Consider the following 18717-nt stretch of genomic DNA (forward strand, 5'->3'; position numbering starts at 1 on the left):
CCCCGGTGTGCTTTAAACATGAGAATACAGACGTGCCCTATGAATTAAGCCAAAAACATTTCTTTTGGTCCCTACAATGAGGCCCTTTCATTAAATAATTACTTGAAGGTCTGCTATGTCCAGAGCTACTGGAGTCTTCTGGATATAATAAAAAAATGAATAAAGCAAAGAGTCTACCAAATTATTTATTATCCAGGGCATGTAAGAATAATATTCATACGTAGAAAGGAAGGATACAGAGGGAGACTATTCAATTCAAGTATTTGAAGCTTTCCTACAAGGACATAGGGATTAAAATGAAGATGACACGGGTCTTTTAAGAACTGAATGTTATTTATGAATAAATATGATCTGCAGGAGAAAGATGAGGTGTTTGTTTCCCTTGAAGGGTTACACTCTCAGAAACCCACAGGGACAGTTTCACCCTGTCCTGTAGGGTCGCTATGAGTCAGCATCAACGCTATGGCTATGAGTTTTGGATTTTATGATCTAATAAAGTACGCAAATGAATATTAAGTATCTAATTCATTCCCAGACTTATAAGCATTTACATATTATAGTCAGTCTTCGCAACCTTTCCATTTTACAAATGAGGAAACTGAAACACAGAGACTTATTCAAGTCAGTAAAGCCAGAAGTCAGGATAGGTTTCTCTGATTTCTAAGTCTACAGTCCTTTCTATTTCCTACTAAGCACTTGAATTTGCCCTCTAAGCTGACGGGAGGCAGCAGGTGAGCGTTAGTGAAAACCAAAAAGAAGGGCTGATATTTGAGTTGTATATAAAATAGTGTAGCGCTTCTCCGGTAGCTAGATTAGTGTGAGTATGGCAAAGAGAAATGAAAGGGTTTTCTGCTCAGGGAATGGGCTGTGAATGGCCCTGATTGGCTAGTGTGCAGAGCTCCGGAGAAACTGGAGCTGCCAAGGCAGAATCGGGACTGTCATAAATGGCCTCTGATTTACACTAAGGAAGCAGTCTTCATGTGTTGAACCCTGTGGGGGAGGAGAGGATGAGCAACTTCTTGGTGGGAGGAAGGCTGTTTTCTGGCCACTTTGCTCCATTTGATTTTAAAGGGTGGCAAAAGTGGATTCTTTCTGGACCTGACTCTCCATCTGGCTACACTCTTCTTCCTATCCTTTTCCTTCAGCGTACTTACCAGATTGTGGTTAAAATGTAATGTTCAACTAGAGTTATCCTGGGGGAGAGCCGAATCTTCCGCCTCCAGAGGTCGTTTCAGAACCCCCCCCCCCCAGGCAGTTCTGCCCTGCCCCGTAGGGTGGCCGGGAGGCGTTGGAATGGACTCCACAGCAGCGAGTGTGGGAGAGAGAGTTTCCATCCTTTTGCGGTTGGTTGGTGATTTCGCTCAGACTTCTTCACTAGGCTGTGATGTCGTCCGTGAGGACACAGCAGGCCTTGCCCACCTTGGTATCAGCAGTGGGCCGCTTATGTAGGTGCTCAGTGAATATGGATGAAATGGAGGAATGCGTTTGTGTTTTTAACTGATGGAGATCAGGCTGGTTGGGAAAGATAAGAATTTGATTTATAAATATCGTGTTTGAAGGGCCCAGGAGGCACAAACAAACAAGCAAACAAACCCCACAAATGTGAATGGAGTATGTAAAATGCAGGTTGCTCCCAAGAAAGCTCAAGGCTAAAACTCTAGAAAATACTTGTGAGAGAGGAAAAAAAATGGGTATATGCCTAATGAAGTCCTTGGGGTATGCAGATGGTTCCCGGGCTCCGCTGCTAACCTACCAGGTATGATTTCGAGGCTACCAAAGGCTCCTCTGAAGACAAGCCTGGAAATTAATTCTGAGAAATCAGCCCCTGAGAAGTTTGTGGAGCACAGCTCTTGGGACACCCAGCAGTTGCTGAACCCTCGTCAACTCAGTGGCACCAGACTAGAGTAGCGTTACTAGTAGCCTGCTGTACCTACCCGGAATGTTTATATATGCTCCGGTTACATGCAAGTAGCATTTATTTTACATGAAGTCAGGCATTGCTCCTGTTTTTATCTCTATTGATACGGATATATTGAATCGCATTGGTAGCCAGGATCAACGATAATGGCTATCAGGTTGTGAAAAGTGCGTATAGAACACAAAGGATAGTGCTTCACTTTCAAGAGGGCAAAGTGCCATCTAACGCATGACACGTCATTCGCATTGAACTTCACTCTCCAGTAATTTGGAAACGGTAGGCTAATAGGGCATTACAATGCCAATCTTGAATGCAGTGAGGGATTTTCGATGGCCATTTTACTTGTAGTATTGGATTTTTTTTTTCAGTAGAGCATAAAGGTTAGAGTTAAAATGGGATCTGGTAGAAACTTGTTTTACAGTAATTTTAATAAGAAAGGTAGGGATTGAAACTCCTACAATTATTGCTAATTTTGTCATCAAATGAGATGTAATTTGGGGATCAGTGCCGAGAATCCAGGAATCTTCACTGTAGACAAAATACCCACACTGGAAGGGGAGGCATGATTGGTCTGGTACTCAGCAGGCCCAATGGATTCATCAGAATGGATAGTTTATGTAAGATTCTGAAATAACTTCTAAATGCCCATTTTATTTTCTTAATCCTTAATTGTGGAAAATTTCAACATGCCCCCAAATTCACAGTGAAGCCTACAGGAGATAATAAGTTGGCAAAGACTACTTTTATTTTTGGGTCTCAGTACAACTATTCCTCTAAATAACATAGAATTTACCTCCCTTTTTGTCCCCCCAAATAAATTAGTCTTTGCTAACATACCTATACTTTCCTCTATAAAGAAGGGGGGAAAACAGTTTTATGACATTTAAGTTTGGAGCTGTATATTTTTTCAGGGAAAACTATACTTTGTATTTGTTTTGTAAAGTGATTTAATATTTTGCAGTTAGTGGGCAACTAAAGAAGCATTGAAATCGCATCCTTTGAATAAGGCTGGCCCGATTTCATTCTGTCAGATGCAAACTAGAGATTTTAGTGCAAAATACAAATATAAAGCAGACATTTGTTTAAGCAAACAAGCAATTTGTTCATGGGTATATCTGATCCTCCTTTGAAAGACATGCAGCCCCAGCTCAGCCATTCACATTTGAAAACTATAAACTGTCCCATTGTCCATGAAAATGACCCGATTGGCAGCCCAGGACTTGGAACACCAGTTCCTTCTCTAAGGAAAAACAATGGCTGCATTAACTGCCGGGATGTGCTGACAGTGTAGCTGCCACGGGAGCCCAAACCAAGTCATGACATGGGAAAGATGATAGACAGATAAAGGTGCTCTGTTACCTGTATCCTGGTTTTCCTCTAGGAAAGTGTTTTATTGAACATTAGATGCCTGGGTAAGGCAGGCCTGAGATCTCAGTAGCACCCCAAATTACCTGCCATTTATTTCAGGAGCTGTTTTATGAGAATGCACTCAGGTAGACCCAGTTGGCTCTGGGGGTCTTTAACTCAGATACCCTCCGAAACTGAAGACAGAGGGATCAATTCATTTTAGTTTTGTTTTCTCTTGCTCAGACAAGACTAAGTCTATTTTTTGTCATTCACAATAATAGTCTTTGGCTTAGGTATTATTTTTAGAGTTTGATATATGAAGACTTTTTTTTAAACCAAACTAAAATATTTTGTAAGAATGACATGCTTTTGTTTAGTCTCAGCTTGAAGGGTGGGTGGAAGAAAAAAAGACTGCTGGAAATAATACTACCTCCCTACCCTCAGTGGCTACACTGTGATTGACTGTGACTGATTTTAATATGAGTTATTGGCAAAAGAATATGAAAATGGCCAAATCACTTGCTAGTAAATTTACAATTTATAAAGCTATTGTGCCTTTTCACGTGCTTCCAGTAGGGTCATTTTTAACAGTTTTATCTGCATTTAATTTACATATCAGACTAATCACTAGTTCAGTCACATCCAGGGATCATCCTCACCACTGTCAGTGTTAGAACTCTTTCTTCATACTTGTACTCAGGGTGATGAGCTCCCCATTTCCCACCAGCCTCCCCTGTCATATTCCCAAGAAACCATTAATCTAGTTACTGTCTCTATCAATTTACTTATCCTCTCTTTCATAGACAGAAAAACATTGTTTTCATAAAAGTAACAAAAGCGATATAAATAAAACAGACAACCACTTCAATGGAAAAGAAAGCCGACAATATTAAAACGAGAATAAATTTAACTGGATCATAAGGGAAGTCAGGGAGATCAAGTGACAGCCTCACTACATCTTCAACAGCCCACTTTCCAATGCATGCTGCATGGTAGCAAGCTAGTTACAACCCCAGTCCATGGTCAGAGGGGATTCACCAGGGCCTTAATCCCCATGTATTTCCCCTTCACTCAAACAAACAAGCTGAAACAGCTTTAAAATGGGTCAAAATTGAGATCAAAGATAAAAGAATATATTTTGACCTAACAGTATCTGTCTTTATTGACTTTACAATGCTCTGTGTGATAACAGGGATATTCACACCTCTCTCTCTCTTAACCATGATGGGAGGGAACTCATCGAAAAGGAGTGTCTCCTATTTGGCATGATTGGGAAAATGTTGAATCAGAAGCCAGCAGGATTTTTTTTATAGCAAATTCCTATACTGTAGTATTGGATTACCCAAGCTTGACATTGATGATATGCTATACTTTATTTTTGTTCATTAGGCAAGGAAAGCTGTTTTGAGAGGATAATCCAAAGGTTTGGAAGGAAAGTGGTGTATGTGGTTATAGGAGATGGTGTGGAAGAAGAGCAAGGCGCAAAGAAAGTAAGTGTTCCTGGTGGGTGGATCCTGTGTCGCTGTCTTGTTCGACTTTCTCAGACTTCTCATTAACTGCGCAGTCTAAACAAGTTCCTGAAATAGACAGTGCATGTGTGTAGAGCCAAAAGTGCTCCAAAAGGACCGAGTGGACTTAAATGCATATGGAATGACCTTGTTGAATAGGGGAAGGCCTGTGTTAAGGGGCTGTGTGCCTGGTTGGTCTTCACAGAAAGTAGACTTCAGGAGACAGAAAGAAGGTCTTGCAGTGGAGCCACCGTGGCCATCCATGCTGCAGTCCTGTCCGCGTGCTCCTTTACCTGAACCCATGGCAGATAAGGCCAGTTCACTAACGCATTAACTAAGCCTGGACGCCACTTAGGGAGCTCTCAGAACAGGCCTTGTCGGATGAAGACGCTTTGCTCACTGGTGCCTTCTTTTATGAAGGTGGCCTGTACCTTGCTTTGCTTAGGATAATACTGGGGAAGAGATTGAAGGGAGTGGACCATATCATAAGCCCCCTGACATCACACCTTTATTTTAACCACAGAAGCCCTGCAAGTGTAATTCTATATCCTTGCCCTTAGCAACAGCTTCCTATGACAACTCACCATGCACCAAGCGGGGAAAGTCGTGACATTCTTCCCCCTGGCACTCAGGGTTCTCACAATCTGGTTACAGTCTATACTTGCAGCCTCTTTCTTCGTCACACCTGTCATGGCCCTCACATTCGTCAGCTTACCTCCTCTGACCGTGCCCAGGGTTTTCCTGCTGGGTTGCTTCTCCTCTTCTGCCAGTATCCTACTCATATCCAAAGTTCAGTGCTGCATGAACTGAACCTTGAACATGAGCAGGAAAATGACAGAAGGGGGAAAGATCATTCTGGAGAGAGGCAGCAAGTATTTTCCAAGAGCACTCTCTTAGACTTTAATTGGAGAAACTGGAGTGGTAAATGGTTTGGTTCCTTGTGCCAGCTGATTGACTTTGCCACTTAGTAGTTTGTGGCTTTGAATAAGTCACTTAACCCATCCACTTCCCTTATTTTATCTATGAAATGGCAGTATTCCTGTATGTCATATAATAATGATACTTCCATGGATATGACTATTAACAGGTAGATGACAGGGTTTTGTTAATATGTGTAAAGCCCATCAAAGAGAGATGGATACATATGAAGTATGCAACAAATGGTAGCCATTGTTTTTGAACATTTGTGTATGCACCTGTCTCAGTAACAAACTATAAGCTCCAGGGAACTAGAGATATCATTTTATTTTGCATGTTGGTTGAGACTGTTTTGAAAATTGTATACCCCTCCCAATATCTTGATAGAGTCGTACTCAATAAATGTGTCTTGAATTTAAAAGCATTAAATAGTTTATGACAATAACTAATAGTATAGCACTCACCTTCCTTCCTCGATCATAGACACCCCTGCATATGTTCCTAAAGGATATAGCAATTCAGCACTTTTGAAACATGACAGCGCATACCAGTAATGACACATGATGCTCAACTGTACATTTTTGATCTGGAGACTTAAAACATGACATATGGTCAACCTTCCTATCGACTATACAGCGGTGGGTTTGACTTACCTTCTGTGTCTCTGAAATCCAACGTAATCACAGGTGCTAACCTGGATTCTGTACATAGTAGATGATCTCATTTGCATTCAGAGATACAGAATGTTCCCAGAAACCAGAATGCCCTTAGACGCGCCCCAGATATGGTCAGTGATGATGGAATCGCATACACGTTCCAAGTCCAACAGTGCTTGATGCTAAACAGCATGCGCTCACCAAGTACTTACTTTTCGAGTCTTACCTCACCAGTGTCTACTCACCACTTGATTACACAAGTCTGCCAGCTCTTTGGACATCTTGATAAAATGAAATCTTTTCTCACTGAATGAGAATCACTACAACTCAACCTGGGACAGTTGAAATGAATATTTAGTAGGAATCAAACTCAAGTCTTCATCCTGAAAAACCCTCTGGATTCCCCAACTCATTCCTAGATTAGGACCATCCAGTGGCCGGGCAGAACCTTGATGGCAACATGGTTAGGGATGAGCTGCTCTCACGGGTCCGTCCGCAGTAAGGGTAAAAGCCCACCAACTGCTCCGAGAGCGCGAGAGACAGGGCATTCTACTCCCATAAAGAGTCACAGTCTTGGAAATCCTCAGGGGCCATTCTACCTGTCTTATGGGCTGCCGAGACTTGGAATCGGCGCGACGGCAGTGAGTGAGTGGCCAGGCAGTCTTGGACTTGATGTGCACCTCTGAGCTGAAGAACAGCTTTTTGAGCCAGGGTGGCCCTGGGCCAAGGTGTGAATCTCTCTTTCCTGGTGGTCCTTTTCTTGTGGTATGCCCCAAATCTTTAATTTCAAGGGAAGAGTGCCAAACCATAGCTTTCTCCCTTGTGTTAGGCAGGGGAATGCTTCTTACAGCCATTGCTCAAAATGCACAGAGAACAGGTGACCTGGTTGGACACCCTTAGCAAGGCTTGTGTGAGTGTGCATCTTTCTGAATTCTCCTGAGAAGTGTTTCTTAGAAGTTCGGCATTAGTGGAAAAAAAATGGGAGAAATTCTTGGTTTGACATTATAATTGAATAGAATTATACAATTAAGGATATTTGCTACCTCTGAAGAACAGTTAAAATTGTTCTCATTCTTTCTATCTCTAGATGTTTCATTCTCTCTCTATATGGCATGCTAACACACGTGGGAACATGTATGCTTATACCACAAGGAAACTAGGAAGCCTCCTGCAAAGAACATACTCTGACATATTCGATGATGAATGACTACTTTGAATCTCAATGCTCTCTTTTGCTTTTCTGGGAATGAGGTTATATGATAGAAAGCCAAGAGTAGTGTTTCAAACAAAATCGACACCTTGAGATTGGCCAGTAAAAGAGAGCTAATGAAACTCTAACCCAAAGTGAAAAATAGAAGGGTGTGTGTGTGTGTGTGTGTGTGTACTATAGATTTTACAGAAGGTTTAGATTCTTAATAATCCTGCAAATGATTTAATGGTTAGCAAGCCATCACTCAGAATGAAAGACTGACCATTTTGATTTTCTAACTTTATTTAGGGTTTATTTCTTCTTAGCCTCTTGGGGTTAAGGAAGTATTTAAATAGCATACTTTGTGAATAAAATGAAAGAGAAAGATTCAATAATTCAAAAGATAATATATTCAGCATCCTACATAGAACTAGGGAATATTTAATAGATGGGCGCTAACAATATTATTTGATTTAGAGCAATGACTTGACTTAAGGGAAGAAAACTCAATAAGTCAACATTTCTTTTTTTTTAAATTCTATAAACACAAGTTAGAGGTAGCTGAAGGATTAATGATAATGATGACTATTGGCAAGGTGGTAAGGAGTCCGGTGGCACTATAGGGAAAGCATTGGCTGCTAACCAGGGAGCTGGTGGATTCAACCCACCAGCTACTCTAAGGAAGAAAGATGAAGCTGCATGCACCCATAAAGCGACACAGCCTCGGAAAGGACCTAGGGTCACTGTGAGTCAGAATGGAATCGGTTGCCATGGATCTCAATGACCATGAATATAATGTAGGACCAAGCAGGGTTTTGTTCTGCTGCACACAGGCTTGCATGAGTTGAGACACTAAACCACAATACTCAAAATGCAAACTCACTGCCATCAAGTTGCTTCCACTCATTGAAACCCTATGGGGCCGACTAGAACTGCCTCTGTGTGTGTGTGAAGCTGTGACTCTACCGTCAAGTAGAAAGTCTTATCTTTTTCCTTCGAAGCAGCTGGTGGTTTTGAACTACCCTACCTTCCGCTTATCAGCCGAACACGTAACCAGACCTTAAAAGCAGCAGTGGAACATTGGCTGATGTGGTGCTGCTGGGTGAGCGTCCCAAACTGGAAGGCACTCCAAATACGACGAGGGAAGAGCAGCCTCCTGAAAGCGCAGTCCGCTGGACTGACGGAGATGGAGGACTGCTTGCAGGACAGACATTTACAGATGAAATCATCAAAACAAGGAACAAAGAAACATCCATCAATCATCCAAAGAAGGAACATGCAAAGTGTGAATTTCGGAAAATGGGAAGTTCATCAGAAATGAAAATGAACACATAAAAGATCAATATGCTAGGCATTGGTCAACTTAAATGGACTGCTTGGTATTGCTCATTTTGAATTAGAAAATCACAATGATTTTTCTATGCTAGTAGTGAAAGGAATAGGGATGACATCACGTTCATCATCAAAGAGAACTTTCCAAGTTTATCCCAAAGAACAGTGTTATCAATGAAAGGATAATATCCATATACTATGAAGACCAGCTAATACAACTATTATAATCACATTTACACATCAGCTAATGTGTTAGTCTGGGTAGATTAGAGAAAAAAATTCATAAAACACTCATGTGTTTAAGAAAGATCTTTATATAGAAGAGCAATTGCATATTGAGAAAACATCCCAGCCCAGTCCAGATCAAGTCCATAAGTCCGATGTTAGCTCATTATGCCCAATACCAAGCTATAAATTCCTCTTCGGACTCATGAAACACATAAAATAATGACCAATTCAGGAAGATCACAGGCCAGTGGGTGGAAAGTCTTGTGGATCCAGTGGCAGTGGAAGCATCTCAGCACTGGCAGGAGTCTCCATGTGGCTCCTCCAGCTCCCAGGACTCTGGCTGCCTCAGCGTAGCTCCATCAAGCTCTTCGTCAGTAATGTCTCACAGGGAGTGAGCATGTGTCCTGCCTCCAGCAAACTATCTCCTTAGCACCGCCAAATGAGGTCATCAAGCTGCAACCTGATTGACACGCTAGACTCCACCCTTTCCTTCATTCTTACGTCTCAAACTGACAGCAGATTACGTAACGACCACAGCTAATAATATCAAAGTGAAATCGAAGATTTTTACTAACTTCTGCCATCTGAAACCATCAAGCATGCAATAAAAATGCAATTGATAATTAATATTATTGGAAAATGAGAGTTAGAAACGAAGAAAAAGGATCGATGGTGGTGAATATGGTCGGGTGATGAAAATGATTCCAAAGATAACAAACATAATAGCGTTTCGTGAGGCCAGTGGCTTTTTAACTGAAAATGCCTGTTTCAATAACATAAGCAGTGCTGTACACAAGGACCTCTCTAGATGGACTAGAAAGAAGTCAAATCAACTGCATCTTTGCAAAGAGCTGTTGGAAACAGGTCATCAATTACTCCTATGCAAGTTTGAGAATATTGCAGAAAATGACAACAAATCCAGAAGAGCCAAAGTGCCTTGAGTCCCTAAACGTAGAGGCCATCTCAAGAATAGGTTTGACCCACTGAAAACGAATGGCCTAAGACCAGATTGTTTCAGGGTAAGGGCATCATAAATGAAGAAGAAAAAAAGATCATTAAAAGACAGATTCAAAAACGGATGTCAGAAGAGAATGCAATTTGTCCTTGAAATTAAAGTAACTAAAGCAAATAGAAGACATAATGAAGTTCAAGGAGCTGAACAGAGTTTTCAAAAAATTGAACCTGGACTTAGACAGTGACAAAGAGAGAGCACACCTGGTATTTCTCAAGCTGAAAGAAAAGACGCAAAAAAGTTCACCTTCGAATTGGAATCTAAAGGATTCTGTGAAGAAAATACTGAACACGTCCGGAAGCATCAAAAGAAGATGGGCAGGGTACACAGTGTCAACTGGGCCAAAAGTATTGGTTGATGTTCAATAATTTCAGGAGGTAACGTGACAAAGGGTCATCACGATGAGGAAGTCCAAATTGCACTGAAGACTGAGGAAAAGCAAGGCTCTGGGAATTGATGGAATACCAACTGAGCTGTTCCAAAATAGATGCGATGCTGAAAGTGCTCACTTGCGTAGGCCAAGAAATTTGGAAGACAGTGACCTGGCCAACCAACTGGAAGAGGTTCATGATTGTGCCCACTCCAAAAAATGTAACCCAGTTGAAGATCGTTTATACCACATAAAATTAAAATTTTGCTGAAGGTATTCTTTTAAAATTGATGTGCCAGTGCATTGACAGGGAGCTGCCAGAAATTCAAGCCGAACAAGTCATATGATTGCTGATGTCAGATGGATCTTGGCTGAAAGCATAGAACACCAGAAAGATTAAATTTGCATTTTACTGAGTCTGTCCATTCGGTGGGAATCCTAACAGATTATGGGTTGCCTTGTGCAGAATGGGAAATAGAGAACTCTTCAAGGTGCTCACATGGCACCTCTCTAGAGACTAAGAGGCAGTCTTGCAAACAGAATACGGGATACTGTGCGGTTTAAGAACCATGAAAGGTATGTCTCGGAGTTGAACCCTTTCCCTATACTTTTTCAGTGTATATGCTGAGTAAATCATCTGAGGAGGAAGGCAGCATCAGGATTGTTAGGAAGAATCCGTATACCCTGCACCATGCAGATGGCACCACCTTGCTTGCTAAAAGCAAGGGAGACTTAAAGCATTCACGAATTCCGTGTGGATGACACCTCCACATGAAACAGAAATCCTTGCAGCTCAACCAATCATTATAAATGGAGGGGGGGGAAGTGTAGTATTTAATTTTACTTTTATCTATAATCAACACCCATGTAAGTAGGAGTCAAGACATCAATTGATATATTGCCTTGGGCAAACCTGCAAAAGGACAGTAAGTATTGAAAAGCTTCATGCTGAGGTCTAAGGGGTACCTAAGCCCAACGGATCTTTTCCGTCACCTCCTATGTCTGCAAAGATTACACCGTGGATCAGAAGACTGAGTAGAATTGATGCGCATGAATGGTGGCATTCACAAAGAAGGAAGGGAAGCATCCAGGATGCTCCTTCGATGTAAAGGTGGTAAAGCATAGTCTGATATACTTTGGACATATTCTGAAGAGAAGGAAGTGTTCTGGAGAAGAAAGCAAGAAATAAGAGACCCTCAATGACATGTATTGATGTATCAAAGATGATGAGATGGAACTGGCTCGGATCGTTTTCATTCCAGTGTACATCTGGTGGGGTTATGATTTGGAATAGACTAAATGGCATCTAAGAACTGTAAGACCTTTCCATGTGCCCTCGATCCTCTATTTTGTGAAACCCTCGCCATTTTGTTGAGGAAAGAATTCTTCTACCCTTTTACAAATGAGCAAACAGCACAGGGAAGATGATGACGTTGGCCAAGGTTGCACAAATAGCAAGTGAGTAGACTTTCATCTGGCAGTGAGACGTAGCACAAAGCTCCATCAGGCATCTTAAACATGACTTGATTTACCAACAAGCATTTGCATCCTAAGATTTAGGCTAGTAGAATACATGAGCAATGCTGGTTTCTCTCCATTAAGGAATAACTCTTTTCAACAATCTCGGTCTAATGATTTTGAGGTTGATGACTAAAATGAAATAAATTGAATAAATACTTAATTTCAACATATGTTTTCTGAATCATTTAATAAAATTAATAGTGAGCCAATATAATCCTACCAGTTTGAGCACTAAAATGTTTTATCAACTCAAAACAGTCAGCATTTCTTCCAAATTGACCTTGAACCATTTAACTCACCTCCCTTAGTGCCCTGAGTATTTTAGAAGCTCTTACAACCTCCTTACCTGTTCCCTGCAGGGAGATCTTTCATCTCCCTCAATAATGTCCTTTGGCTAAAGATTGCTCCCTTTTTAAGCTCAGAAATGAGCGCCAGCAAGTATTCCGCCAGTTGCCATTTGTTAATAGCCAATTGACGTCTATTCTGTCATCCTTGTTCGCTTTGTCCACCCAGTCCCAGGGCTTTCATCAGTAATTTAATCTAATTCTATAATTTAGATCATAAAGAATACCCCCCTTCAAAGAGGGAAAAAAAGTTAGAAACACCTTTGTGTTTTAAAATACCAAAATCATTCTAAAAGGATCTCTTACAAGAGTCTTCCAGGAGAACTTCTTTGTTCCCAGAGCCACTGAACAAAGAAGAGTGTGGGAAGCCAGCTACTTACGGATGGCTTCCGTTGATAAAGGTCTCTGTTGTCAAAACCTGCCAGGGGAAGCTATTTTTCCTTCTCGACATCAAATTCTGTTAACCTAATAAAATAGTAGGGAACTTAATGGGTGCAAATAATTAGATATATGAGTGATTTTAAAAAATCAAAATGTAAGTAATAGAACCTCCTGCACTTCGATGGCACTGTCTCACAAAACCTTGAAAACCCGATAGAGCCGTCTAGTTCTACATCCATAGAGTCACCACGCGTCGGAACCACTAGAGACGAAACTATCGATAAGCCGAAGAGAAACAAAAGGCTCTATAACTTTATTTACTTTTCAGAGAACTACTGAAAATAAGCCTCTTGTGAATAACGCAGGAGAATAAAGCAAACTCCATTAGTCTGTATAATAGTAAAAGGCTTCACCACGCCCCACACCGCACCCCCCAAAAAAGTTCTCTTAAACCTGCAACCCCCAAACTTGCTGAAATCCAAAATGAAGCTGAGAACCTCATGAATAATGCCTACATCTAAGTTTAGTCGCAAGAAAAACATTAGCCACTTGGACAAAACAGATCAAATTCAAAACAAAAATTGTTCTACAAATGTTAGGTGGGACATACTGATTACAAGGAACCCCGATGTGTGACGCATTGAGCTGCTGACGCAAGGTCAACAGTTCAAATTCACCAGACACTAAGTGAGGAAAATGTGGCTTTCTACTCCTGTGGACAGTTACAGTCCTGGACACGCCCAGGGCAGCTCTCTCCTGTCCTGTGGTGTTGCTGTGACTCCAAATTGACTCGATGGCAGTGAGTTCGGTTCTCGTTCAAATGATTACAGATACAGTGTGTTGTATGTTCTAAGGGCATTCCTGCGTACAGTGGGTGAGGCCAGGCCATCAATTGGATTGCACGCTTGTCTTTGAAGAGCTGACTTCTGGCAGGAGGACAAGTAGAAATGCTGTACAATATGTTTCAGAAGGAGTTTTTCAAATAACTGTCCCCTGGGAGCTTTTTCTAACAATTTGAAGGGCAAGTGCTTTGGAGATAAGATAGTCAAATGGAAGCACAATATATTATTTTATGCTCCAGTGGTTTGAATGCTTTTGCTTTTATGCTTATGGCTGTCGTGTACATCCTTTTACTGCCCCCACATGTTTCACTTATTGATATATTCTGGCCGGTACTTTTGATCGACACGGGAGCTCTTTTAAACGACTGCGTTGGTATTCCATTCTGTGGATGTGCTATAATTTACTAGTCACTGGGGTTGGACGTACAGGCTGCGTCTAGGCCTCCTTTGCTATCAGTCCGGCAGTGAAAGGACTTAGTATGGTTCATGCACATGTCTGTGTAGGAGGAATCTTAGAAATGGAATACCTGTGTATGTGTATTAAAGTCAGAAAAACTCAGATTTTTTAAGCATAGAAAGCCCAGTCTTCATCCTGCAGAGCTAATGGTGGTTTCAAACTGCTGACCTTACAGTTAGCAGCCCGATGCATAACCTCTAGACCTCCAGGGCGCCTTCCATCAGAAATAAAGGGATATAAAATTAGACATACAAGTTAAATGATTAGGTAGTAAGAGTGCTATATTTTATCCGTTGAATGGATCCTTGATAACTTTGAAAATATTAATATTGTCTTGAAGAAAATGTCCAAAATGGACTTAAGATGAAGTCGTAAAATGAGCAGGATACTGGGAGTACACCTAATTTTAAGTAAGTGTATATGCATATGTGAACAGTTAGGAAAAAGCAGTTCATCATTGGGTTATCTTTGTGCATGAGGTTAGACATTATTTGTATTCCTCGCACAGCTCTGCTTTACAGTGCACATGGATTTCCACTGTAACACACATATGTGTGTGTGGTCACACATGCATCATTGTGTGCTCCAAGGCTGTGAAGGCTCTCACGCCGATGAACAGTCCTGGGATTGTGGTAGTGGTTTCTTTTTTTTAATTTTTTTTAGCTATCCTGTGCTGCTGATCATTTGCACTGTCATCTAAAAAGCCACCAGAGAGTGGTTAACGGCCTCGGAGTTCGTGGGACTCACTTGTTGTCAAATGTTTTTCTAGACAGTTCTCCTTTAGCCTCAGCTTTTCATCGAGCAAAAATACTGACAATCGAACTTTTCACTGTGAGTCTGAGGGCGCCGGGCGTAGAACAGATGGTTTGCACTCAACGACCAACCTCCAGGCTGCCAATTCGAACGGACTCAGTGGGATTGTAGAAGAAAAATCTTCCAATCTACCTCTGTTAATATTACAGCCAAGAAAACCCCCAGAGCAGCCCGAGTCTGTAACATGTGAGGCCACCATGAGTCAGAACTGACTCGATCCTGAGGTGTCTCTTGAAGGTTACTGAAAACCTACTGCGATCCATTTGATTCCAATTCGTAGTGACCTTATGGAATGTTTCTGAGACTTGACAGCTTTATGAGAGCAGACGAGTGCAGCTGTAAACTGCCTCGCACAGTTCTAGATCCAATTTGCAATCATGATTGTTATTAATAAATTCCTTAACACAGCTGGCCAAGTCCCCCATCCAATCATCACCAACCGTGTCTCATATACAAAGCCATCATTTCAACTGTGAACTTTTCCTCTATCCCCTGAGGCATCCCTTCCATGGGCACACTCCTCACAAGGCTCATTCTTTCATACCTAGTTCAACTGTTGCCTACTCTTCTCAGGAGTTTTCCTAATTCCTCAGGGAAAGGCAACTGGCCCTCCAACTACTACAGTAATTTAAATGGTAGATAAGTGATCATGATTATTGTACATATTTGGTACCTTACCCACCCACATTCTGTCAGAGGATAGACCATAGACTATCTGTGGGTCTTCAGCCCAGTGCCTGAAAACTCAAATATATATTATATATATTACATATATATTATATATATATATATATATATATGAATTGATGCAAGATAGTATACCTTTCGAGTTGCCAAGTGGATTAGCCTTCGGCAATTCTGCAAACAGACCTTTAATTCTCGGTTCTGGATTATTTTATTGATCATGGGTGACCTAAACAATACTTCCACTGCTCCTGCACATAGTTCTCCTCAGATCTCCGTAGATGCACTGTTTATTTCCATGCAAAATTCTATTACCCTGTACTTCCTAAAATTTTCAGATTTATAATTGTAAATTGTTATATACTCTGATCTCTAATATGTATCTTTATTTTCACACAAACAAAAAAAAATCCTGTTTCTATTTGGACTATGTAGAATTTTGTCCTCTGGAAGGTGGTGGCTTTATTTACAACGTGAATTTTCCGGATGCAGTATTATTTAATATTGTTCTTTGGAACAGTGAAACTTTGTTTTCACATTTCATTGATGAGGTAACTTGAGTCCCCTCCCCCATTTTTCTGGCCTCTGGTTTATTGAGGGAGTTTTCACAAGCATTTCTCTAAACTTCAGACGTTTAGCTGGACAATTTAACAACAGCAAAGCTTAGGCTTTCATTTCAAGATTCGCCACATGGTAAAACCATGTGAAAAAGAGCTGATAGAAGGAACTGTAGGCAAGTTGCTACGCGGACGAGTAAGATGCCATCTGGGAAAATGTAAAATACTACTCACCCGGTATAATTGCTTAAGCTCCTATAAAACAGCAAGCCGTTTACAGTTTCGGCCTGGAGAACACACAGGATACATATTTGGGAAGGCAGCTGGTTACAGCAGAGATTCATTCAGAATTGTGTTTTATTGTAAGCTGGGAATTGGCACGCATGTCCCAGTGTAGATCTAGTTGAGAAATAGCCCCCGCCTTCCTCTTAATAGAAACGGACTGCAGATTACGATTTAAATCGCATCCCAGTATTCTTAAAGGAGGATTATGTGTGAGTTTTTGTTTCAAAACAGAGGTGATGTGAAGCTGTCAGCTGGCAGTTTTTACCTTACAGGGACGGAGGGTGGATTCTCAGCCAGGGCCTCTAGTCAGAGCTTGTCTTCACTGTGTGTCTCGCCCTTCCTAGCATGCCATGCCCTTCTGGAGGATCTCCAGCCACTCGGACCTCATGGCCCTACACCATGCCTTGGAACTAGAGTACCTGTAACAGCCGCTAGCACTTTGAAACCCCGCCATCGCCCTGGGCCCGGGACAAATCCAGCGGCCCGCGTCTTGTGTAGGCGCTGGGCGGTGGATCTTAGCGATTTCACTACATGATGATGCTCAGCTGCTGTCGGTCTCCACCTCTTGCCCTTGTGGAAAATGGAGGACCTTGTCTATTTCTTCAGAACAGCTGTCAACTCTGGTACTGTGAACCCAATGAAAACAAGCCATGAGAATATTCTAACAGGGCGTAATGTGTCTTTGCTGCGTTAACTACACGGTTCAAACCTGTGAAGAAATGACCTGCGAAGCTTACGTTTCTAGCATCTTCAATGTGACATGAACAGCTTACACAGCCAACTTGATTGCACAATGTGCCTCCTGAATACCCGTGGAGTCATTTTCTTGTAAAGAAGGTCTACTTTTTGGTGTCTCATACCCAGGGTCATCTGTACATCTCTACTTATTTATGAACAGACTGGTTTTTCTTTGTTTGTTTGTTGTAAACCAACTTTATTGAGGTATAGTTCACTTGCCATACAATTCACCCAAGCAGATTCGGACTTCGGGTCATCGAAGGGGACGATAGCATAAGAAAAATAAAGTGATGGGAGCCTTTGCTGTGAGCCACGGCAAATACTTCTGACTTTAGCACATTGCGAAATAGTTTAAACGATGTCTAATTTAACATGTAATATGTACATCACTGAGACAATCGTGTACAGAAAGAATTTTTGGTGTAAATTTGTAATAATGGATGATTCTTTTACATATTGTTTAGGAAAATGAGATTGAAAGTTAGAAATGCCTTGAGCGTGAAGAATGAGGCAACATGTGCACAGGTTCAGTGCAGTGCCTTACTGGATGAAGTATTGGCTATAAATATGTAGATAATGGGGTTGTTTTGTTTGTTTGGGCTTTTTTTAGATAATGTTGTCAAGACCAAAAGCATGGATGTCAACTGTCAATACGGAGATTGTTTTTCCAAAAATATCCTCATCTCTCCCTTCCTTCCTTCCTTCCTTCCTTCCTTCCTTCCTTCCTTCCTTCCTTCCTTTAAATGCTGTTAGAAGGGCCTGGTAAAAATAATACAGCTGTTTCTTGAATAATTTGGGAGGAAACAGTCTTCTTCCCACCTCACATTTTCATTTTCCACATTAATGTATTATATGTAACTACTTAGAATAAAATGATTATTCAAATGCTTCTTCCCACAGAAAGAATGTAGATGATAGATATATTTTATTAATAAAAAGGTTAGATGCGTTGGAGACGAGCACAGCAAGGTTTTCACGTCATATGCTGTGAATTTTTTTCATGTCTGCGTATTTTTTTTCTCCTTTAGATAAAGGAGATGACCACAAATTTGGAAATCAGCACAAATGTGCATGACTTGCCCACAGTCAGTTTCTCTCTCTCTCCCTCTCTTCCTGAGGAAAGTTCATTGTCAGCAGTGGACTTGGTAGGTGCATCCTCACCCAGGAATTCATGTTCCTCTCCACATACCTGATGTATCACCGGACAATACGTAACCTGGGAAATAAAAAACCGTCACCTTCATCACACCATAAGAAAGCATTCTCCAAGGTGATCATTTGTCTGGGCACAAATGTCTCTCCTCTAAAGCCTCTCCTTGTCTTGCAGTCACTTTTGAGACTTTCTTTCATATTCTGTTGGGGTGAAAAACACCCCACCAGCTGCGGCCCAGCTATCCAAAGTAGCTGAAGAGCTACTGCCTCCTCTTCCCAAGTCCCATGTTGCTGCTAGAACTAGTCACAGGCCTTTGTGAAGTCTCCAAATTATTTAAATTAACAACTGGCTGGGCTTTCCCCCCCTTGTTTTGCTTGAAGTGCATACAAGTCGGCAGTTTTGGTTTTTTTAACCTTTCCCTTTTTTGGTACTCTGCAGACGGAACAGACAAAGTTTATCTTGGC

General features: G+C 41.3%; 1 protein-coding gene across 1 annotated transcript in view; it reads left to right on the forward strand.

The window, feature by feature from the left end:
• Window positions 1–17854, forward strand: part of EYA1 (EYA transcriptional coactivator and phosphatase 1) — a 159162-nt gene extending 141308 nt beyond the window's left edge. Inside the window, exons 15-16 of the mRNA XM_075550654.1 lie at window positions 4655–4755; window positions 16707–17854. Of these exons, the coding sequence (XP_075406769.1) occupies window positions 4655–4755; window positions 16707–16787 (182 nt within the window). The 3' untranslated portion in view covers window positions 16788–17854. The remainder of the gene's footprint in view (window positions 1–4654; window positions 4756–16706) is intronic.
• Window positions 17855–18717: the final 863 nt, after the last annotated feature.

This window comes from Tenrec ecaudatus, chromosome 5 (genome assembly GCF_050624435.1).
Source record: "Tenrec ecaudatus isolate mTenEca1 chromosome 5, mTenEca1.hap1, whole genome shotgun sequence".
NCBI classification, from domain to species: Eukaryota; Metazoa; Chordata; class Mammalia; order Afrosoricida; family Tenrecidae; genus Tenrec; species Tenrec ecaudatus.